Source organism: Oryctolagus cuniculus, chromosome 17 (genome assembly GCF_051225735.1).
Source record: "Oryctolagus cuniculus isolate XC-2025 breed Fujian yellow rabbit chromosome 17, ASM5122573v1, whole genome shotgun sequence".
Classification (NCBI taxonomy): Eukaryota; Metazoa; Chordata; class Mammalia; order Lagomorpha; family Leporidae; genus Oryctolagus; species Oryctolagus cuniculus.
Genome location: NC_142883.1, coordinates 17138401 through 17163060, shown reverse-complemented (window position 1 = coordinate 17163060; position 24660 = coordinate 17138401). Strand labels below are relative to the sequence as shown.

Here is a 24660-nt window from a genome sequence, read left to right as displayed (position 1 = left end):
TGTAATCCCTTGTCCCCTCAAAATGGGGAGGGTCATGAGATGGATCCATCCTTAGCAGGTGCTGAGCCTCCCCAGTTCCACCCCCAGCTCACCAACCCCATGCGGAGGCAGTGTCCCTCACCTGCTCGTCCAGTCCCAGCTCCGGCGTGGAACATCGGGTGTCTTCGCTGGTTAAGTGTCGCAGTGTGTCCCGAGCCACAGGGGTGAGAGGTGCTGAGTGCAGTTCTGGACTAATGGGGCTCCTAGGGGACTGGCCGTGGGAAAACTCCGACAAAGAGTGGCTACTGCTGACGTCGGGAGAGGCAGGCTGGGGGGTAGAGGGGTTGGCACTGCCCAACTGAGGGGTGGTCCGGCCGTCTGATGACCTGTAAGACCTGGGCACCAAGGAATGCAGATCTGAGTATTGGGTAACAGGGGACTTCTTGTCTGTTTATTTCTGGGGAGTGGGGAGAGGCATGAGAGAAGCCGAAGAAGACACCATAGTATTTTTTTCTAGCAGCCAACCACCTATTCCACTGCTGCATAGAGGGACAGGTACACAGTATGACGTCAAAGAACCGTGTATGTCTGGGGCCGGCGCTGCAGCCCACATGGCTAATCCTCCACCTGCGGCACTGGCATCCCATATGGACGCTGGTTCTGTCCCGGTTGCCCCTCTTTCAGGCCAGCTCTCTGCTGTGGCCCGGGAGGGCAGTGGAGGATGGCCCAAGTGCTTGGGCCCTGCACCTGCATGGGAGACCGGGAGGAAGCACCTGGCTCCTGGCTTCAGATCAGCGTGGCCCCGGCCATAGCAGCCAGTTGAGGGGGGTAAACCAATGGAAAGAAGACCTTTCTCTCTGTCTCTCTCTCACTGTCTAACTCTATCTGTAAAAAAACAAAAACAAAAAACACAACAAAAAACCCACAAAAAACAAACAAACTGTGTATGTCTTAATCCCAAGAGAAAGCATGGCCAAACAATGCTGGGGAGGAGCCCTGCCATGGCATCCAGTGATTCCATGGGAGAAGAGAAACTGGTCCGGACCTTGGAAACTAGTAGTCGTCGTCACAGAAGGCAAAAACAGAGTTCCAAAACATTCTACTTGAGCACCTCAGGGCTTCTGCCATTATTGGCAATAAACGGAGACAAGTAGTTACATAACCACAGTATACTGCCCAGAGGAGGATTAACCTTTGGTAAGGCCTCCTTAAGTCCTCTGATTAGACCACCATTGCCATCACCCCTAACCAACTTCCAAATACCACAGCTGACCACTACACTTTGTCAGAATCAGACAGTGGGTCATTCAGCAAAGATCTAGCATTTGGCTATTTATACCCCACTACAACAAACAACAAGGAACTTCTATCTGAGCCACTGCCCACAGATGAATAGAAGAGCAGACTACAGACAGAGAGACCCCAAACTCCCTGTCCACCCTCCCTCTGCACAGGCTCCAGGTGTCTGTTCCTGGCCCATCACCTGCTGCCGCGCCGCTGGGGCGGTACGCTCGTAGTCCACAGCCACCGTGCTCTCTCCATCTCCTCGCATTTGGCATGCAGGGCGGCAAAGGCTGCGTCGGATAGGTCCTCGATCTGCAACAGAGCAGCTTCGCTGATGCCCTTGTTCCCCCAAGACGCTGAGCTGAGTATGTGTAGACTGACTCTAAAATTACCCCCACCACCTCAGGCTCGTCAGTGAGCACTGCAGGAGCTTGCATTTGAAACCCATAGGTCTGGAGGCACCCAGACGGATATGTGCACATGCGTGTGCGCCCTCTTCTAAAAGAGAAAGGATCACGCCATTACCTCCTCATTCTCTTCATCAGGACTCCCCTTCAGAGACTGAAGATCAACCTCCCGCCAGCTGCAAAATGAAGAAGGGGCAATCATGAGACACATGCAGGCTGCAGCTTGGGGCAGGACCCATTGAGTCCATGCAGGTGTCAAGTGTATGGGCTCTGAGTCTTTGGGTGATACTGTTCTCTGCTGGGCAGACTCTGTCCACTTACCCCTTACCTCTAAAAGAGGTCCCACATTCAAATGCCCACAAGGGTCCAAAATGGGAAAAGCTGTGTGGGAGTGCAGCTGGGATGCTATGACAAACTCAAGCAAAGGAAAGGTTTAAAGGGGACCAACAAATCTTGCCAGTTGACTGCTACCACACAGGAATGCAGACATAGGTTTATCCAATCCTCTGATTTGTCAACAAATAATAAATTTGCATGTGAAATCCTACTTTGATGCTGACAACAAATTCAGTATTTTAAGATATAATGGATGCATTAACGCATATGTTTTAGACCAGTAATAGTCACTGGACTGTCAGGTTGTGATCTCTGGTTGATGCAGTCACTTAAAGGATCAGAGAGCTACATTCAAAATAATTCACTCCTATCAGGTAAATCCTTCTCCAAAGAGGAGACAGAACACCCAAAGGAAGCCAGGGCCCAAAGCTTGGTCAGAAGAGAAGAGGGAAAGGGGCAATAACAGAAGAACGGGGAGAGGGGAGGACTGTTTTAGGGCTTCTACCTGGGAGTAAGGATCTCCTTGTATTGCAGTTTCTCTACACGGGTTGTTGCAGCAACAGACATTGGGATGACAATGTTGTTAATATCAAATGAGCTCTCTCCCCTTCTTCTCCTTACCGGCTGCTGTAAGACAAAGCTAAGTTTAAAAGGAAGGCACAACTCCACAAGCCTTGCATCATTCATCCAAGTCTTAAGCAAGATCACTGATAACCAGGCCCCTGGTCTTTGTGTCAGCCCAGCAGTGAATGTGGCAGCTGCTCACACCTAAAAGATGATCTTCGATAGCAAATCCTTTAGAAAAGAGTAGGTAGTCCTGAGGAGTAACTCCCCAGTCACAAATTCCACAGGCACTCTCTTCACGGGTCCACATGACAAACTTTTGTTCAATTTTATAGAGGTGAGTAGCTTCAGGACTTAAGCCAATGACTGGGGTTTCTCTTCCTCTATAAATACCTCTATTAACAGCCATCCTTTTAAATCCTCTTTTTTTATCTCTATGACTCTTAAGACTCACAGTGGTCCTAATTACGCCTTGAGGCAACTCTTCAAGTTAAAAGTGAAATTCCTTCTGAAAGATGCCCAAAGGATGAGCCCATGTCAACAGATGACCTAACCCTGGCTGCTGTGAAAGCGCCTCCTCCTCGGTGATCTGAACTCCTCAGCTAAGCTGCACCCCATCTGGTCAGCCCTTACGGATTCCCCTCGTCTTCTCCTTGGGGAAGAGCTAAGACAGACGGAGGGAAGCTGACTACACTTCACGCTCCTGGAGAAAAGAAATTTGCTTCTACAGGAAGTGAGTAAGATCAAACCCCTGGGTAGATAAGATTTCCAACTGACCTAATATCAGAGGTGGAGGTGGGCATCTACAACTGATAGATCAAGAAAGGAATAAAGCAGGGACTAAATGTTGTGGTCTCTCCGATGGAAGAATAAAGTCTACAAGCTGTTTCCTTCCCAGACAGCAAATAGCCTACCCTGAAACAGACTATTAAGTGAGCTATGAGAGGCCAGAGGCAAACAGTGGGATGACAAACACGCTGCCATGGCAACGATACAGCTGAAAACCCCTAGGAGGCTACACTCACACCCATACCACTAAGTATGGCTGGCTCACAGGGAAGGGGTTAGTGAAGGAAGAGCCTGTGCCCTACAACTCATCTATCCTCTGTTCCTGGAGGTGATAGATAATTTATTCATCATCCCAGCATACTCTCAGAGAATATTAAAAACCAGCAATTCCTGGGCCAGGATTTCAGCTACTGGCATTTTTTATTACAAGTGATCACACTGTCTTTTTCACTTCAATTTTCTTCTTTATCAAATGAAATTAGACTCACAGAAGCCAAAATGGTTGAAAGGACTCATACCAACCAGCCAAGAGGCCTCTGCCACTGGCACATCTCTGCTGAAACTTGACGTCCCACTAAAGGAAGCCTCAAGAGAGATTCTTCCCTATATATCAGTCAACAAAAAATGTAAAGCTTCTGGCAGAAACAGGTATGTGTTTTCCATAAATTTTCTAGGCCTGCTCTTAGTGCCCCCAAGATAAAAGACTGCGAGGAGCTGGTTGTGAGACTGTTTGATAGGCGCTCTCACCCAACACCCAGACCCCTGAAATTCTGTCAGCTCCTCATTTGGTTACATTTAATTACTCTCTTCTGTTTACAGCAAGCGGTAAAGGGCAGGTCATGAATGGAAAGTGGTTCCCAAAGCTGGCTGTACATCAGAAGAAAATAAGCACTTAAAGAAAGAAAACAAAGAAGAGCTGTAGAACTTGCTCTCCTCTCTGACTTCAGTGGTATTTCCCCCACGTCCCTAAGGTGACTCTGATGCAGCGACCCACTTTGTGAAGTATCGCCATGACCCCCACCCACTGCATCTTCAGTGTGCTCTAGCTTCTCTACTTGATTCCAATTACGTGGCCTCTCTCACTTTTATTATTAAATAAATCCACATTCTTTTTTTTTTTTGGGTAAATAAATCTAAATTCCTTGAAAAACTCTGGCAGTACAAATTTATACTCAAGAATTTATATTTAAGAAATAACAAGCAAATGAAAGTGTAAAATGATCCAGGCCTGAGCTGACCTCCAGACCCAGAAGGACTTGCAGGTGAGACAAATAGTAAGTCCTGGATCTCAGGGTTCGGATTTTTAAAATCAGAATCAGACCACCGTTTACAGCCTCCATCTACTGTGAAGCTCCTCACTGGTAGGTAACTGAGTTGGAGGGGCAACCGCACACCTGTGCAGCTGACCCTGGTGTGTGGAGAAGGTGCCGAAGGGGAAGGAGTTCAGGTCTCCTTTGTAAGAGAAAAAAGAGGACGATGTCCATTCCTACCTGCTTGCTGGAGCCTGGTGAGTACATTTTGTGAGCTCAGAAGTTTCATCTGTACTCTGAACAGCCTCATTAAGTGCCTGTGCAATGCCCCAAACCAGCCTCAGAGTGTGTGGTACAGTGGTAAGGGAGTTGGCTCTGCAAATCAGACTGCCTGGTTTGAATCACAATTAAAACCCTCACAAACTGCCTCATCCTATGCCATTTATTTAACCTTGGAAAACCTTAGTTTTTATGCCCACAAATGGGCGTTTCTAATGCTACCTATATCTCAAATTACACTACAAGATGAGATGGGGCAATACACATACAGCACTTATCAAGGACACACAGTAAGTCCAACCAATATTGCCAGTTCTAGTCTAATTATTATAGCAAAGCATCCTCCGTGGGTACAAAGCACCTACGGGTGTAAGTGCTTGAGGGATTGAAACACCAGAGTAACATCAATGGGGCTGTGCCCAGAATGGCTGAACGAATGCCCCTGTGGATGAGTGGGAAGTGTTCCCCAAATGGCCTGCCACTCTGAATCTGCTGGATCTGTAATTCTCTGTACAGATAAAGACACATGGACTCTGCATTCCCCTTTCCCTTCTAGCACCCTAACACCCTGTGCTTATTCTCAGTATTACACTAAGACTCACCAGTAGAGAACGGACAAGGAAATCAAATCTCTCCAATGCCTGTTAAGTATCTATCTCTCCTCTATTCCTTCCTCTCTGGTCACTTCTTAGGCCAACAGGGTTAGGGGCTATGGTATTGAGTTCTGTGTGAAACTTAAGTCTTCTTGGAATAGCCACAGACCACCATCACATTGAAAGTATGGCTCTACGTCAAGCCTTCTATGGATGATTCCACACAGCCATCGCTACAATGAAAAACAACTTCACAGAATGTCAGGTACCATACCACTCTTGATTAAAAAATGCTGCCTAGTTTCCACACACATTCTACCTCCTGACACTGTCCTCCAGTGCATTGAGTGAGCTGTAACCCTGCGAGGGGATATGTGACCCACTACACAGAGGTACTTACAGATGTGCTGGCTGTAACCTGTGCACTGGAGCTGGTGGGTGCAGAGGAGTCTGATGAGGTGGAGAGCTGTCGCACCAAGGGACTGTGTGGTTGATGGTGGGCGGCGGCCAAGTAGCTCGAACTGCTCATGTCTGTGTGATGCTTCAACACTGCAGAAGTCAACAGAAAAGGGACGAATACATGGCTATCTTAACCAGCTCTACTTCTAGTAAAAGCTAGGAATGCCAGCAATATACATTAAAGGCAAAAATCATAGCATTTGGCCTAGAGAATAAAAAGGTGAAGCAAACTCATTGATGGGAGGTAAGGGCCGGGCAGGTGTTGCTAAAGCTGTAAGAAGTGACCTGCATTTAGGAGCAGTAGTGTCCCACTACTCTGCCTTCCTAGAAGGTGAAGGACAAAGCTGGGAACAATACAGAGAAGCTTGGGCTTGCCCCAAAAAGCCCTGAGCAGGTGCAAATGCAGGTAGGTAGCGGTGCCGGGCCTGGCCCTACCTTCACTTCTCTCAGATGAATGGTCTCGCAATCTCATTTTGCTGTGGTTTGGGTCATGCACGGGTGGCGGTGCGTTGAGCAAGCGCTCTGCTTTTGGTGCAGTCACTCGCTCCACCACGGGCACGGCCCCCATATCGTCTAAGTGCTGCCTGTGGGTCCTGTCAGGCCGGCTTTGGTGATGGGACAGCTCTGAAGAGGGGAACAGAAAAAGAGCTGTGAAATACCTCCTCTCAAATATTTTCTTACACCCATGGCAGCAGGATAGTCCTTTGGGACCAAAGCTTCTACTAAATAGCACAATGGCTAGGACAGACACAAGAAGCCCACAAGTCAAGAGACATGACAGCAGCCCATAGAAGACAGCCTGTGCCATTAGGTGGAGCAATGCCATGCCACTGCTGGTTGTTCACTGAACACTTTGGTCTTGCTCCAAGAATCATGGTGAATGGAATAGCTTCCAAAGTCCACCTGAGAGCAACCACAGCCAGCAATAGTAGTAGACTGTGAGCTGAATTTACATTAGTCAACTGGCTTGTTCAACCCCAATGCACCAGTACAGCAAATCAGTAGTATGGGAATATAAAAAGAGTGAAAAATTCCTGGGACTCCAGAGGACTTCCTGGTTCCCTAAAACTTACTGGCAGTTGTCAGGAAGGAGTTGACCAACTTGTGCCTGTCTTTGCGAGTTGGATCTGGCAGACTGCCTGGCATGGGTGCCCTGTGCTTAAGTGAAAACTTTTTGGGAGGTTTGATTTTGTCAAAAGGCTTGTTCTGCCACTGAGATTTCAGCATGCTCTGGAAGTGCAGGCTCGTGGGAACATCTGCAAGAAACACAAAGCACTGAGCATTAGTCCCAGCATGGCCTCAGGCTCCCCTGCTCCCACAGCTGTATTCACCGCTGCTAGCGGTCAGGGTTGACATCCTCTCCCCGCTTTCATTTGCCCAGTGATGTCACATGGAAGATGCATTTGTGAACTCTAAGGAAGATCATTTTTCTACTCATTTTTCTTTTCTTAGTTCCAAGGGGGTAGGGGGGACCCAAACTTTTTTTTTTTTTTTTTGGACAGGCAGAGTGGAAAGAGAGAGAGAGAGACAGAGAAAAAGGTCTTCCTTATTGCTGTTGGTTCACCCTCCAATGGCTGCCGTGGCCGGCGCGCTGCAGCCAGCCCACTGTGCTGATCCGATGTTAGGAGCCAGGTACTTATCCTGGTCTCCCATGGGGTGCAGGGCCCAAGCACCTGGGCCATCCTCCACTGTACTCCCTGGCCACAGCAGAGAGCTGGCCTGGAAGAGGGGCAACCGGGACAGAATCCGGCGCACCGACCGGGACTAGAACCCGGTGTGCCGGCGCCGCAAGGTGGAGGATTAGCCTAGTGAGCCACGGCGCCAGCCAAAACATCGTTTGTTAAATGGAGTTTTTTTATTTCATGTATTCCTCTAAGTTTGTTGACTTCATTGGTCTGAAAGATTGAAAACATCCTTTTCTATTCTTCTATAGACCTTACAACATTTTAAACCTACTTTCTAACAATATAAAGTTAATCTGGATCTTTTCATTTAACAAATATTTATTGAGTGTCTAGAACATTACCAGGCACTGTACTGAACACTAAGTTCTTCCTCCACCCCCTACCCACCCCCTCCATAGACTATTCTCCTTGCTTTCCCAGCCCCACCATCTCCCACTTGGAGATTATGTAGGTTTTTTAGTTGACCAGATCAGTTAAAAAATCTTTTAGACTTAATTACTTTATGCACATTTTTTTTTTCCCTTAAAGATTTATTTGAAAGGCACAGTTACAGAGACAGAGAAAGAGATCTTCCATCTACTGGTCCACTCCCCAAACGGCCACAAATGGCCAGGGCTGGACCAGACCAAAGCCAGGAGCTAAGAGTTTCTTCTAAGTTTCCCACATGGGTGCAGGGGCCCAAGCACATGAACCATCTCCATAAGCAGACAGTGGGAATGGAAGTAGAGCAGTCGGGACACAAACTGGCACCAATATGGTATGCTGATATCACAGGCAGCAGCTTGAACAGCCATGCCACAATGCCAGGCCTTGCACACCATTTCTTAAATTATTTTTCCAAGACAATGAACTTGAATAATTTTTTCAGAAAAGGAATTTCTCGATTTAAAACTGTTTTCCTCACAACCTTTTATTTTCATTGTCTTCTAATATCCAGCACTGTTTATAAAAGGGAATCTGATTCTAGCTGGTCTGATTTTTGCCTTTTAAACTTTTGCCAAAGACAGAAACAAAACAAAACAAAACAAAACAAAACAGAAAAACCAAACCAAAACAACAAAAAACCCACCACCACCACCACAAAAAACACTTGTGGTGTTGCATTGACTCTGCAGATTAATGCAGGAAGACCTGACGTCAATACTCCTTCAATTAATGAAAGTGCTATTTCTTTCCATTTACTCCACTGTGTTTGGTAGTTTTCAAGATTTTTTATGCTATTATAAAAAGTAATATTTTAAAAAAAATTTTACTAACAAATATTAAAATGAGTTCAAAAAATATAAAAATGAATTTTAATACAAAAATCGTGTATCCTGTTATCTTAAAACTCTTTATAGCTTTTATGTTGGTTGATTTCCACAGAATATTTTGTGTCTATAAACATGTCATCTGCACAAGAGACTGTGTTACATCTTTCTATCTGGATGACTTTTATTTTTATTCTTTGACTATCAGGCTGACTAGGAACTCCAGCAATGATGTGTGACTTTTAAGATTTTTCTGTATTTTCAATATTCTGATATTTTGCTACCATAGATATATGTGTGAATCATTTTTAGGGTTCTACAAAGCTTTCCAGGTCATTTTAGAGTACATTCACTTCAGCTCCCAGTTCAGTAAAGCACCTGGGCCCCCTCCCAAGTCCCAGCCTGAGTGTACACCACTGCTTCAGCATGGAGTGAAACACTACCACCTGATGCAAGAAGGCACTGGTTGGGGTGGGGAAGCAAGAGCAAGGGAAAGAAAATTCAACCTAGCAATTTCAGGATACATCCAAATTTAAAGACAAATGCTTGGGGCTAGCACCTGTGGCAACAACATCCCATACAGGCGCCAGTTCAAGTCCCAGATGCTCCACTTTCAATCCAGCTCCTTGCTAATGGCCTTGGAGAGCAGCAGAAAATGGCCCAAGTGCTTGGGCCTCTGCACTTGGGGACCTGAAGAAGCTCCTGGCTTCAGATGGGCCCAGCTCTGGCCACTGTGGCCATTTGGGGAGTAAACGAGAGGATGGAAGATCTCTAACTCTGCCCTTCAAACAAACAAATGCATCTTCTTCTTCTTCTTCTTCTTCTTTTTTTTAAGACAAATGCTCAGGGTCCTATTCCTACTCTGTGTGTACTTTTTATCCTGGGCAAAGAACTTCCTTTAAACAGCTTCTATGTCACAGCAATTCACTTCTACATGCACATTGTACTGCTCTTTTTTCCAGTTATCCTGTCAGTTTTCCATCTTTCAAAAATCACTGCAGGGGCCAGTATTGTAGCTCAGTGGGTTAAGCTGCCACTTGATGTTAGCATCCCATATCGACGTGCTGGCTGGAGTCCTGCCAGCTTTGCTTCTGATCCAGCTTCCTTCTGATGTGTCTGGGGAGGCAGCAGATGGTGGCCCAAGTAGTTGGGCCCCTACTCCTCATGTGGGAGACCCAGATGGAGTTCCTGGCTCCTGGCTTTGACCTCTTTTGCCCATTTAGGAAGTGAACCAGCAGATAGAGTCTCTCAATATCTGTTTCTACCCTTTCCTTTTGTTACTCTACCTTTCCAATAAAAAAAAAATCATTACAAATTCTAGTCATTGACAGCATGTCATATTCTTTTCCAAAACTACTGCATACTTATTCTATCTAAATTCTATGTTCTAAATGCTTAGGGGGTTTGGAGAGAGAAATAAATTAACTTCACCAAACTCATTATTATGTGGCAGGCACTGCATCAATTCATCATGCCTATATCAATTAACCTTCACAATAATTCCATGAGATAAACATTGGTAATGCTTAAAGACAGGAAACGGGACAGTGCTGTGGCACAGTAGGTTAATCCTCCACCTGCAGTGCCGGCATCCCATATAGGTGCCAGTTCTAGTCCCGGCTGCTCCACTTCCAATCCAGCTCTCTGCTGTGGCCTGGGAAAGCAGTAGAAGACGACCTAAGTGCTTGGGACCCTGCATCCACGTGGGAGACCCAGAAGAAGCTCCTGGCTTCAGATGGGCCCAGCTCCGGCTATTGTGGCCAATTGGAGAGTGAACCAGCAGATGGAAGAGCTTTCTTTCTCTCTCCCTCTTCCTCTCATGTCTGTAACGCTACCTCTCAAATAAATAAAATCTTAAAAAAAAGGGACCATCATCTCCTGCAGGAACCCGGAACTGAAGCACAGAGTAGTTGAGACCCCATCTGGCTCTGATACACAATGCAGGTATTCCAGGCAGTTGTGTCTGAATCTGCTGTACCATGACACCTGCCCCTGCCAGAAAATGTTAGCCACTCTCTCCTACAACACAGGCAATGGCTTTCATGACACTCTGAAGCACAAGCTGGAACCCCAGGGCCTTCCCAGGACTGAAATGAACATATTCCCAAGTGAATAAAATAGATAACATTCTCGGGGATTTTCCCCAAGCAACCCCAGTTGCACAGGCCTCTCTGAGAGTAGGCTACTGTACTTTAAGGCAATGAAACAATTTAGGAAAACTAAAGTTTTAATTACAAACATTTGTGACATGTATAGAGAGTGAGACATTTCCAAGGACAGTGTTCACTATCTTTTGAAATTTCTGTAATCAGTCTTTCTTTTCCATTCATTAAAAAGCAAATTCCCTGAGGAATAGGCATTTATCCTGATGTTTAAGATGCCAGTTAAGAAACCCGCAGTCCCACATCGGAGTCCCTGAGTTTAACACTTGGTTCTGGCTCCGGACTTCAATGGTGGGTTCCTGCTATCCACGTTGGAGACATGGACTGCAATCCCAGTTCTTGGCCCCGGGCCCAGCCCTGGCTATTTTGGGCATTTGGGGAGTAAACCCACAGATGGGAGCTGTCTCTTTCTGCCTCTCAAACAAAACAAACAGATGAGCAAATTCACTTATTCCAACTTCTTAAATAGGTATGTCGAACAAAACAGAATTCCTCATCAATCAACAATCAAAAACAGTTTAGTGGTACTGGTGGTAAAAAAAAAATTCTTTGCTCTAATTCAAAGGGGATGGAAAAGGTGTGTAGAAAATGAAGCCAGGTTTAAAAATAAAAAGGTAGGAGACATGACAAATCTGGATACGATGAAAATAGCAATCAATGAGAAATATGCAGGTCTCACTTCAGGTCCTAGTCCCATCACTGAAAAGAAGGGGACAAGAACAAATGCTATAGGAGGACTTCAGTTTCTTCATATCTAAAATGAGATGGCCGGCGCCATGGCTCACTAGGCTAATCCTCCGCCTGCGGCGTCAGTATCCCGGTCTAGTCCCGGTCAGGGCGCCAGATTCTGTCCCGGTTGTTCCTCTTCCCGTCTAGCTCTTTGCTGTGGCCCGGGAAGGCAGTGGAGGATGGCCCAAATGCTTGGGCCCTGCGCCTGCATGGAAGACCAGGAGGAAGCACCTGGCTCCTGGATTCGGATCCGCGCAGCGTACCACACGGCGGCCATAGCGGCCACTTGTGGGGTGAACCAACGGAAAAAGGAAGACCTTTCTCTCTGTCTCTAACTCTGCCTGTGAAAAAAAAGTAAAATTAAATTAAATTAAATTAAATGAGACAGCAGGGTGGGAGCCAGTTGCAAACTAGCACACATGCTTTAACTTCCCCTGCTCTGTCCGCTACGGACAGTGTTTCCTCTTGTCCCCAAGATCACAGATTCTTCTCAAAGAGTCACTCCAAATAGCTACTATCCATTGAACAGAGTAGGCCCTAGGGAGAACAGGACATCTACTTCTTATTGCTAGACTAGACGACCACTTCATCTCTCAATCCTGACATGCTGGACGAATGACTCAATGGAAACTCCCCCTCACGTAAATGGAAGTTGGCACAATTGTAGAATACTTCCCAAGGAATACCACCTTTTGTCCTACAGTTGAGAAGTTCAGCAGAATCAACAGTAACTTCCCCTATAAACTTGCTGAATAAGCATTGAGGGACAATGCTCTGTTTAAGGGAATCAGGCTGCAAGAAGTCTGTTTTTTTAAACTGCTTCCATTTAAGAATGAACAGGAACCCGTCTACATTCCCTAGTCAGTGAACAAAAATGTTCTCACAGGTACTGCTGGCGTCCACTCACACTCTAAACAGTAAGAACACCTGGGATATGTAGAGAATTAGAATCTGAAACAGACTGCACATAGGATCTCAAAGTAAATAAAGGGACATAAAATGGAAGTACACAAAACTGATCCATTTCTAAATTCCATATTCACATAGGCACTGGGATATAACTGTTATGACCAGAGAAGAGAGTACAGTTCCTTATGAAGCAGATAATAGGACTATTAAACTGATTACTATATATGTTATCTTAAGTTTCTATTTCTTCAAACAAAATAAAGGGCGAATGAAAACACTTCAGGCCCACCACCTTCTCACATTCCATGATTCACCTGGCTGTTTGCCCGCTGCTTTCTACCATTTTCTTAAGCACCCTTTTTTAGGGTGTTTGTGTTTGTACTACTCACTTCCTCCTCCTGCAGGGAAATTGTGGTAGCCGCATATGTACTGTGGCAGGCTCCCTTCAAAACAGCACAGATATGCACAGCCAGCAGATGGCGTGCTTATTAAGCTATTTATACAAACAAAGTTAACATTCTTCTCAGGGATACACATCCTCTGCACTTCTAACTAGGGATTAACTTAACTGATTAGGTGAGCGATAAGGAAGCAAAGCCCTTTATACTGGAATCTGAAGATTACACCCTAATCCCTCCACCTTCCACAGCCAGGCACAAAATTGTCGATAATTACTCACTTAACTGAATTTGTATCCCATCTAGGCACACTTAATGGGAGTGGTTGGTACAGACATGGTGGCAGCCATAACTCAAGATGAAGAGGAGCAGTTGGTTGTGATTCTAACTACACTAACTGCTTAGGAGCCACCAATAAAACTCTACTTAAAAGATGTGTTTGGGCCACAGAACAGCTAAGTACCACATTCAAACACTTTCTAATGTGGAGGATGGGCCCTTACAGATACCCAATAAATGAAGATACTAGTAATTCAACAGAAACATTTTATATCAGAGTTTAGTAATAACTACTTATAGGCTGTATTCTCAGTATTGTACAAAACAGAATTATCCCAGTAAGTACAATATTAAACAGGGTAATCAAGACAACCTACAGAAGTATAATCCAGTAGTTCACAAATCCAGTAGTTCACAGAGATCCGCCTCAGATGGTAAAAATATATGCACTCTCATTTACAGTCTCATAAGAATTTAATCATCGACTTTCTAGTCTAAGCCTTAAAGCCATTAGGAGGGGTAAGAGTATATCTGACAGTAATAATGGTATTTAGGGGAAAGAAAATGAAAACTGGATGGTGTTGTGGCACAGTGGGTTAAGTCACCACCTGCAATGCCAGCATCCCATATCAGAGCATCGGTCCAGTACTGGATGCTGCTTATGATCCAACTCCCTGCTAATGTGCCTGAGAAGGCAGTGGAAGATGGTCCAAGTGCTTGGACTCTTGCTACCCAAATGGGACGGAGACTTGGATGGAATTCTGGGCTCCTGGCTTCATCCTGGCCTAGCCCTGGGTGTTTGTGATCATTTGGAGAGTGAACCAGCAAATTAAAGATTTCTCTCTCTCCCTCTCAATCTGTTACTAAGACTTAACGAAAGTCTTAATAAGAAAAAAAATGGATAAAGATTAGAGAAAGGAATGCCCCCTCTCTCCTTCCTTTCACCCTCACTTCTAACAACGGTTGCTTGGCATTGGGACGGCAGGGGTAAGTATAAAGTATGCAAAGGAGAGGGGTACCCGTCAGATTTCCTATCATGACGCACTCGGCAGGACAGAAGTGTCCACAGGGAATAAAGTTCCTCCTGGTAGATGTTGAGTGATGGAACAGGGAATGTCAGGCAGATGGTCTAGGTGCATCTAACTGGGTACTGGGAAAGACTACCAAAAACTGTACAGGGTGATGTTGCTGACAAACGAACATACTGCTAGTGGGGTGACAGCCAACAAGAACAATGATGGGGTTCAGGCACTTTTCTTGAAATATGAAGTCATTCAATTCATTATAATCCTGAAAGTAATCAAAGAAATGTTCCCAAGTCTTCTTGGTGGCTCTGCCTGTAGCCAGACACTTGAAATGAGTTGAAAACTGACTTCTCTTAATAACCTGTCTGGAAAGCAACATGGAACACATTGAAAGGAATGATATACATCAGATGACCTGGATTTGAATTTTTAAACTATTCAAACTCATTAGTCATTTAGCCTCAGATAAGCCAAGACTTTGCAACCTCACGACTCTGGCAAGATTCCTGACTAGCTTGCTATCGTTGTACTCCAAATTCTCTGCTCTTACCAGAAATCACATGGCAATAGGAATACCACAGCACCTTTCTCATAAAGGGTGTTTGGCTACAAGATTTAAGTGACCCAGAAATAACTCAATCACTTGAAGAACAGATGTAGGATAGGGGATTACAGTCAGCTAATGTTTGATCAATTGTCAATTAAAAAAGGGATTTTCAGGGCTGGAGCTGTGGCATAGTAGGCTAAGCTGCTGCCTGCAACACTGGCATCCAAAATGCACACCTGTTGAGTTGTGGTTGCTCTACTTCTGATCCAGTTCCCTGCTATGTCCTATGGAAAGCAGCAGAAGATGGCGCAAATATTTGGGTCCCTGAAACCCACGTGGGAGACCAAGAAGAAGCTTCTGGCTCCTGGCTTCAGACAGGCCCAGCTCTGGCCGTTGCGGCCATCTGGGGAATCAAACAACAGACGGAAGATCTCTCTCTACCCCTCTATCTAACTCTGCCTTTCAAATAAATAAAAATAAATCTTAAGAAAATAATAAAAAAAAAAGTTCACATCTTACTCATGGATTTTTCTCACACTACATCAGTTAAGTCCTAAATATCAATTAATTCTTATTTCGATGGCTCCTATTTTAGTTTTTTGCAAAAAGGTGTACAGTCTGTTTTCAAGGAATTATTAAAGTTAGAATGATTCTTTATCCTCAAGAGATTAAATAATGGAAAGTCAGTACATAAACAGCCATAAAATAAACCATAACCATGAAATAAAATACCACAGTGATTCCAGAAGAAATTCTTAATTTCTGCAGGATGGAGGCAGGTCATGAGATTATGTGAAAATCACTAAAATCATTCCAGATGATGGAATCTCTGACTTCCTGTAGCCTATCTAGGGCAGTAGTTTCAAAATGTTTTTGATCATGCTCCCCTATTTGAAATGTAATTTAAAAAAATCATAAATTCATATATGTATATATATAGTTGCAAAGGCATTTTCTAGAACACTATGCTGATTCACAAATATTATGTGTCAATTAAAAAGTATTTTTGGGCCGGCGCCACAGCTCACTAGGCTAATCCTCCACCTTGTGGCGCCAGCACACCGGGTTCTAGTCCCGGTCGGGGCGCCAGATTCTGTCCCGGTTGCCCCTCTTCCAGGCCAGCTCTCTGCTGTAGCCCGGGAAGGCAGTGGAGGATGGCCCAAGTGCTTGGGCCCTGCACCCCATGGGAGACTAGGATAAGTACTTGGCTCCTGCCAACGGATCAGCGCGGTGCGCTGGCTGCAGCGCGCCAGCCATTGGAGGGTGAACCAACGGCAAAGGAAGACCTTTCTCTCTGTCTCTCTCTGTCCACTCTGCCTGTCAAAAAATAAAAAAAGGACTCAAGCCAGCATGCTGGCATTGCAGGCAGCAGCTTAACCACTTATGCTACAATGCCCGCTGTCCACACCCACCAAATTAAAAAAAAAATCTAAATCCCAGAGGATGTTTATTCAGGAGATTTAGGAACTCTCAGAAATGGCCCTTTTGTTCAATGTCCTTGGCATCCACCGTTTTTTATTTTGGGGTATGACTCCATACAATGAGATTTGTTATGGTTTGGAGGAGTGTCCTTTTCTTCTCAAGTGGAAGGTACTTGACAAAAGAGAGGTGGGAAGAGTTGGTTTTGTGGTACAACAGTGCTGGTGACACCAGCATCTCACGTTGGAGTCTAGTTCCAATTTTGGCTGCTCTGCTTCTGATCCAGCTCCTTGCTAATGTGCTTACGTAAGCAGAAGATGCCCAAGTACTTAAGCCCTGCTACCCATGTGGGAGACCCAGATGAAGTTCCTGGCTCTTGGTTTCGAGCTAACTCTGGCTGTTGCTATCATTTTGGGGGAGGGAACTAGCAGATGGAAGATCTCTGTCTCTCTCTTTGCCACTCTGCCCTTCAAATAAATAAATCAACAAATGATGTGTTTTCTTCTTCTTCTTTTTTTTTTTTTTTTTGAGAGGCAGGAAAGGCAAGGTGGGAAAGGAGGACTAGCAGAAACAAAGACTTAATGGGCAAGTAACCTCTAGAAAAACATTACATGCTAACTCTGAGGATCCATGCTTATGTATACCCTGAAAAGCCATCATATAACCACTCACACCTCAACAGAACATTCTCCCAGAACAGGGCTGCCTATTCTTTTAGCATCATGGTACAGATGATACATTTTAAAAGGTATACATGGGGCCAGTGTTGTGGTGCAGTGGGTTAAGCTGCCACCTGTAATGCTGGCATCCCATATGGGTGCCAGTGAGACCTGGCTGCTCCACTGCCAATCCAGCTCCCCGCTAATACACCTGGGAAAGCAGTGCAAGATGGCCTAATTCTGTGGGCCCCTGAACATGTATGAGCAACCTGGAAGACATTCCTGGCTCCTGGCTTCAGTCTGGCCAGCCTGTGCTATTGTGGCCATTTGGAGAGTGAACCAGCAAATGGGAGATTTGTTTTCTCTTCTCCTTCTCGCTTTCTAACTCTTCCAGAAAACAAATAAACCTAAAAAAACAAAAACAAAAAACAACAAAAAAACACACACACACACACAAACAAACAAACACACCAAAGATATACATGGACCAGGTTTTCTACAGCTGGAGGCAACAGACACTAGGCCCCTCCTGATCACCTGAAGTGAGAGGGAAATCTGAACAAGCTGCACTCTTTCAGGGGCACATTTCTGGTTTGGTGCATCTGTTGCACTCTTTGCGAAATTCTAAGAGAAGCGTTTGCTGACAGAAAGTGTGACCTTGAGAGTATTTGAATTGTACCAGGACAACGGTTGATTTCTTGTACCTGGAACTCTCTCTTAAGTCTCATTTATTGGACTTCATATTCTATTATGTTTCTTACCATCTGGAAATGCTAGAACAGGGTGAACACAAGAGTCCAACTGGGAAAGACGTTCCAACAGAGGGGCTTCATAGTGGATCTCAGGAGGCATGGTGTTGACACTGCCTGAACCACACAGTGCACAGAAGGGATTCACATCACAGCCAGAGCGGACTGTGCTATTCCGGTGAACCTGTGAAAAGCAAAACAAATGATAATTCAGCATCGGATAAAAACCAGCTCCCCAATCATTATCCTAAAGATTCAGAAAACCTTTTAAGATACCTATATGACTCTGCTAACGAGGTTTCCATTTCACTGGCATACTTTCAAAGTGAGCCGAAATAAACAAAAACCCCCAATAATTTCCAATAACGAAATCTTTCCTTGAGGCCCTCAGAGCTTACCCAGGGTACAGTAACCATGTGTCAACTTAAACATTATTAACTGCTTTGTTAAGAACACTTCACAAAAAACAGTATGCGTTCACCACCTCAATGGTTTCCAACAGTCTGCTCAGGTGAGGAGTTGGCTCCCAACTGCCGGATGGACCCGACTTGCTCTTTTCACTCACTCACTTTTTCACTCACTGGTAAGACTTCAATAATCAAGCACACTTCTCACCTTCTTTTCTCACCTCCTCCATAAATTCACATGGCTTTAACACAAGGCAGAAAATTTCTTGGTAATACAAGTAACTCATTAACTATCCTTTAAATTAGCCTAAAATCACCAATACAAAAATTCACATGTAATTAATGACAACAAAAAACAATGAACACAAATGGTTAAGTGTACACAAAGTTTTTGTGTTAGATCCAAGAGAACAGAAATTCCTTCCAATCTTTGTAGCCAAAATAATCAATAACCACTCCAGCTCAGTTAAAAGTCTTCATCAGATTTAAAAAAGCTGAGGTCATGGTGAACACAGGACCCTTACATCCTACTAAATTTGACATTTGCAAAAGCATGACTCAGTCATTTGGGCGCCACAAAATCCAAAGGACTTGGAATGGCATGATGAGAAAAAAGAAACTGGAATGGCACTATAAGACAGTATCCTAGAAGCAAGCATCTACCATGAGGAAGACCAAGAGAGAACATCACAACTCTAACATTTGCTAGAGCTGCAGTTATTTCAAGCAGAGACAGCTCTTGAAAATGGCTTCCCTTTGTGGACTTGCCGGGAGAAAGATGAATACAAGAGCGACGCGGTCTCTTCTCAATATCCCCCAACTGCCTCCGCCCAGCAGCCATCTAGATGGAGGCCAGGGAAGAAGGTCTTCTGAAGTTTAGATTGCGCAAACTGCACTTCAGAATTTTTAAAAAAGATTTATTTATTTTAAAGTCAGTTACACACAGAGAAGGAGAGGCAGAAAGAGAGGTCTTCCATCCACTGGATCACTCCCCAGTTGGCCGCAATGGTTGGAGCTGTGCCAATCCAATGCCAGGAGCTTCCTCTGGAACACCCACATGGGTGCAGGTGCCCAAGGACTATCTTCTACTGCTTTCCCAGGCCATAGCAGAACTGGATTGGAAGTGGGGCAGCCAGGACTTGAACCGGTGCCCATACGGGATTCTGGCACTGGAGGTGGTATCTTTACCCACTACACTACAGTGTCAGCCCTAGTAATTCTTTTTTAAAAATTTTTATTTGGGGCCAGCACTGCGGGTTAAGCCACCACTATCTACAGTGCCGGCATTCCATATAGGCGCTGGTTTGAGTTCCGGCTGCTCCGCTTCCAAACCAGTTCCCTCTAATGCACCTGGGAAAGCAGCGGAGGATGACCCAAGTACTTTGACCTCTGCACCCATGTGGGAGACCCAGAGGAAGTGCCTAGCTTTGACTTGGCCCAGCCCTGGCTATTGCAACCATTTGGGGAGTGAACTAGCAGATGGAAGACCTCTCTCTTTTTCTGTCTCTCCTCTCTCTTTCTAAATAAACAAATAAATCTTAAAAAAAAAAAAAAAAATGCCTGTTCTGGAAGTAAAAATTCCAACAACCTGCAATTTGCTGATGCTACTGAAAGGAAAAGATACTAACCATAAACACAACACTTCTGCAGAGACATCATCGCACAGTCTTTTGGGAAAAAAGTATTCTTTATGCCCTATTTGATCAGGGCTGGCTTTCTAGGGGGTACAGCATTTTGAGGTAAAGAGATGGAAATATGATGACAGGGATGAAAACCACATTACCCAGTAGATGGATGGGAATGTTTAGGAAAATTGGTTAGAATACAAAAACTGTGCCAAAACTTTGAATATTAAAGACTAAAAAAAAAGTAAAAAGTCAAAATAAGAAATCTTAGAAAGGAAACATTTTTTCTTCCTCATAACTTGATTCAGAAAATCACTTCCCACTTTGTGTGAAGAAGTATACTGACTGAAGTCAAGACCCAAGAGATTTTAGTGTAGAGTACTGGAGCTTTGCTTCATTCTAATGTCTACCTCATGAGCAGGTGGGCAGGAACAGATTAATTAACTAGATAAGCCGTAAGACTAGTGTAATAAAGAGAAAAGGAATGGATATTCTATATCTAGCACACACTTAAGACCTTTTCCAAAAAAGCACTAGTTAGGTGAAAAACTAGCTACCTATCCTATTTAGAAATGGAGCGTTCTATTGCAGCCATATTTTAAGCCTCTATAAGCTACCCTAAGAGAATTATCCAGGATATTCAAGTTAAAATGAAATCTTAACATAGTAATGCTTTCTAAAGAAAGTATCTACAATATGCAGAGAAGACAGGCATACAAATAAAACACTAGTGTGATTATCATGCGGGTGGAGTGGTTACTGAGGGCTGTCATTTGCTACATTACATAGAGGCCTATAATGTTCTAATGTTGTATATGTTTGTATAACATCCAATCAGGAAATAGTATGCATGCTAGAAAGGGGGAAAGTCTCAGACTAGTCTGTTTTTTCAGTGAGGTCTTTGAAAATATTAAAGAACAGGTAATTTCCAGTAATTAAAATGGTTGGGGGCCAGTGTCGTGGTGCAGCAAGTTAAGCCACTGCTTCCAACACAGGCATCCCATATCAAAGTGCCAGTTCAAGTCCTGGCTACTCTGTTTTCGTCAAGCCTTTTGCTAATGCCCCTAGAAGGCAGCAGGGGACAGCCCAAATGCCTGGACCCCTGCCACTCATGTAGGAAACCAGGATGGAGTTCTGAGCTCATGGCTTTGGCCTGGCCCAGCCCTGACTATTGCAGGCAACTGGGGAATGAACCAGCAGATGGAAGATTGATCTTTCTTCTTCTGTCTTTCCCCCTCTGTTGCTCTTTCAAATAAATAAACAAAAGCTGAATCCTTATTTAAAAACATGACAAACAGAGGATAGCTTCATGGTGCAGTGGGTTAAACTGCCACTTATAATGCCTACATCCCATATTGGAGTGCTGGTTCGAGTCCCGATTGCTCCAATCCAGCCTCCTGCTAATGCATCTGGGAGGGAACAGGTGATAGTTCAATTACTTGGGCCCCTGCCATCCAAGTAGGAGATCCAGATGGGAGTTCCTGGCCCCAGGCTTCAACATGGCCCAGCCTCAGCTGTCATGGTATTTGAAGAGTGAACCAGCAGACGGCATAATCTCTTTGTGAGGCACTATATAGTGTTTACACGTGAGCTGTGGTTCCAGACTTCTGGCTTTGTTGCCTGATTCCATTATTAGCTGTGTAACCTCAGACAAGTTACTGCTGTCTGCACCTACAGAAACTGCAGAGTACCTGAGAAGGTTGTTTGGAAGATGAAATATTTAGTATCTTGGTTCACAACTCTGTTACTTCTACAAAGTCATAAGAAATATTTTTATTTAAAGGGAGAATATAATGATAGAACATTTATCGTCAAATTTTAAATTCTAGGACCTTCAATAAATTGTATGACGTCAAATTTACCCGCCTGGTTAAAGTACTGATAATGCCAATTTCATGGAATTGTGGGGAAAGTAAAATGATTTCATAAACTGTTAAATGTACTTAAATTAGTAAATGCTATCACTCTAACAGTTGACATTTTGAGCCAGAAGATTCTTTGTTGGTGGTGGTAGGGGGCCCGTACTGCACACTGTCATTACCTAGCATCTTCTTTGGCCTCTAGTCATGGTATACAGACCACCTCATTCCTCTCTGTGGCAACCAAAAATGACTAGATATTATCTTATGCCTACTGTGAAGGCAAAATTGGGACTCACAGATTTCAAATTATGGTAATCCCTCCTAGAAAAATTCAAAGCATAGGTTCTGCTATGATTTGAATGTTTTGGGCCCCACATTCATACAGGAGTTTAACCCCCAAAATCTTATGAGAGAGTAGATACCTAATCCAGTTACAGTCATTAAAGGTTGGGGTTTTGGAAAGTGATTACACTGAATTAGAGCCTTAGGAAGGAAACCCTGTGACTGAACCCTTGTGGCTCTGTAAGGACATAGAGACACAAGTCACTGTGGGACTCTGCCATTATTGGAGGCTACAAATGGGGTCTGCCTGACCCCTGACTATGAACCTCCAGAATTGTTCAGCCAAAATAAACCTCAGGTTAGGCTGCCTCAGGCACTTCATTAAAGAAGAGCTGACTAACAAGATTCTTGTTAAATATAAACGGAGAGAATATTTCAAAGACTGCTATGGCCAAGGCAAGAAGACTCAAGAAGCCTAAACAGGCCATGACCAGGCAAAGGTGAGACCATCTGAACAAGAAGAATGACTAAAATGGCTTGAAATGATCAAAAATATCTTTAAATCAAAGATTTCATAATAATACATGTCATTGATTTCCTTGTATAATGGCATGAAACTTATTTGGAAAATTGGTAAATAAAAGGAAATAAATAATACTCAAGCTCTTTGCTCATTATAAACAAATAACTAAAAACTTTATAGATATATTCTAGCTAATAAATAAAACAGAAACGATACAAGTAGCAAGTCATCACTCTTCAACTCTTAATGAAATGAGTCTAGGATGTGATCACCAATAGTAAATAACATAAAAAGTATGGCTACTTTTTTTTTTTTTTTGACAGGCAGAGTGGACAGTGAGAGAGAGAGACAGAGAGAAAGGTCTTCCTTTGCCGTTGGTTCACCCTCCAATGGCCGCTGCACCGCGCTGATCCGATGGCAGGAGCCAGGAGCCAGGTGCTTTTCCTGGTCTCCCATGGGGTGCAGGGCCCAAGCACCTGGGCCATCCTCCACTGCACTCCCTGGCCACAGCAGAGAGCTGGCCTGGAAGAGGGGCAACCGGGACAGAATCTGGCGCCCTGACCGGGACTAGAACCTGGTGTGCCGGCGCCACTAGGCGGAGGATTAGCCTAGTGAGCCGCGGAGCCGGCTCGGCTACTTTTTTTTTAAGATTTATTTTATTTATCTGAAAGACAGAGTTACAGAATGAGGTAGAGACAAAGAGAGAGGTCTTCCACCCACTAGTTCATTCCCCAGATGGCCACAATGGCCAGAGCTGTGCCGATCCAAAGTCAGGAGCCAGGAGCTTTTTCCAGGTCTCCCATGTGGGTGCAGCGGGCTCAAGGACATGGGCCATCTTCTACTGCCTTCCCAGGCCATAGCAGAGAGCTGGATTGGAAGAGGAACAGCCGGGACTAGAACCAGAGTCCATATGGGATGCTGGTGCTTCAGGCAAGGGCTTTAACCAACTGCACCACAGTGCTGGCCCCAAGTATGGATACTTTTTAAATAAAATCTGATTTTTACTTATTTGTAAGGCAGAGACACAGAGACACAGAAAGAGTTCTTCCATTCGTTGATTCACTTTCCAAATGTCTGCCGGCAGCTAGCGCTGGACCATGCCAAAGCCTGGAACTCAATCCAGGTCTCTCATATGAGTAGCAGGGACTCAAGGACTTGCGCCATTACCTGCTGCCTCCCTGCTATGCACCTGCAGGAAGCTTGGTGGAGCCAAGATGCAAAATCAGGCACTCCAATATGGCACATGATGTGGGTGCCTCATGCAGTCAATGCCTGACCCTATTATTGTTATCTTCTGATGCAAGTACACAGGGCTGCTTTGTGTCTTTTTTTCAGGAACTCAAACCTGGATCTGTTCAAGTCTCTAAATATAACAAGTTTTCAGGGAGTGGAAAGGAGAGAGGACCACTGAATTTTAAGTGCACAAAAAGTAAGATGTACTAGGGCTGGCAATATGGCATAGTAGGTTAAGTCTCTGCCTGTGGTGCCAGCATTCCATATGGGCTGCTCCACCTCTGATCCAGCTCCCTGTTAATGGCCTGGGAAAGCAGCAGAAGATGGCCCAAGTACTTGGGCTCCTGTACCCATGTGGGAGACTAAACGAAGTTTCTGGCTCCTTATCAGACCAGCTCTGGCCATTGCAGTCATCTGGGGAGTGAACCAGTGGATCAAAGATCTTTCTGTCTCTCCCTCTATCTGTAATTCTACCTCTCAAATAAATAAATAAATAAATCCTTTAAAAAAAAAACTAAGATGCATTAATGAATAGATATATGATAAAATTTTAGTGGAAGAAGCCAGGGGAATGAATACAAGTATTCACTGTAAAATTTACTCAACTTTGCTAAATATTTGAATGATTTGGTAACATAATTTGGAAAAGTAAACAATACCACAGGACTTCTGTTGCTGGCCATGGTGGGAGTTAAAAGTGACTCCATTAACCTTCTAGTCATAAACTCAAAAACCTGGTATTATGGGTCTGGTAGAATTCGTCACCCCAAAACTCACACAGCAGTTTGAATTCTGATATCTTAATGTTAATAGTTGATAAATTAAGGGTGGGGACTTGATCTTATGATGGTGTTTGACAGGTAGGGCCCATGGGCAGTCTCTGAATCACTAGGGTGTGAGGGCTGTTCTTGCCAGAGGTTTGAGTATTTCTTTCATTGTGGCCTGGTTCTCTCTCTTTTCCTCCTGGCTCACCACTG

The 24660-nt window shown here is 44.4% G+C and overlaps 1 protein-coding gene across 7 annotated transcripts in view; it reads right to left on the bottom strand.

Annotated features, from left to right (window-relative positions):
• KANSL1 (KAT8 regulatory NSL complex subunit 1) overlaps window positions 1–24660 on the bottom strand; it is a 184846-nt gene that overhangs the window by 1806 nt on the left and 158380 nt on the right. For 4 of the 7 annotated variants that reach the window (XM_017349250.4, XM_089316870.1, XM_002719458.6 and 1 more), the window contains 8 exons: window positions 17764–17935; window positions 7014–7196; window positions 6376–6564; window positions 5882–6030; window positions 2512–2633; window positions 1789–1846; window positions 1463–1575; window positions 122–374 (listed from right to left, as the gene is read on the bottom strand). In XM_017349250.4, coding sequence (XP_017204739.4) covers window positions 122–374; window positions 1463–1575; window positions 1789–1846; window positions 2512–2633; window positions 5882–6030; window positions 6376–6564; window positions 7014–7196; window positions 17764–17935 — 1239 coding nt within the window. The remainder of the gene's footprint in view (window positions 1–121; window positions 375–1462; window positions 1576–1788; window positions 1847–2511; window positions 2634–5881; window positions 6031–6375; window positions 6565–7013; window positions 7197–17763; window positions 17936–24660) is intronic. The other 3 variants (XM_070060558.2, XM_002719459.6, XM_070060559.2) reach the window with 1 other exon arrangement.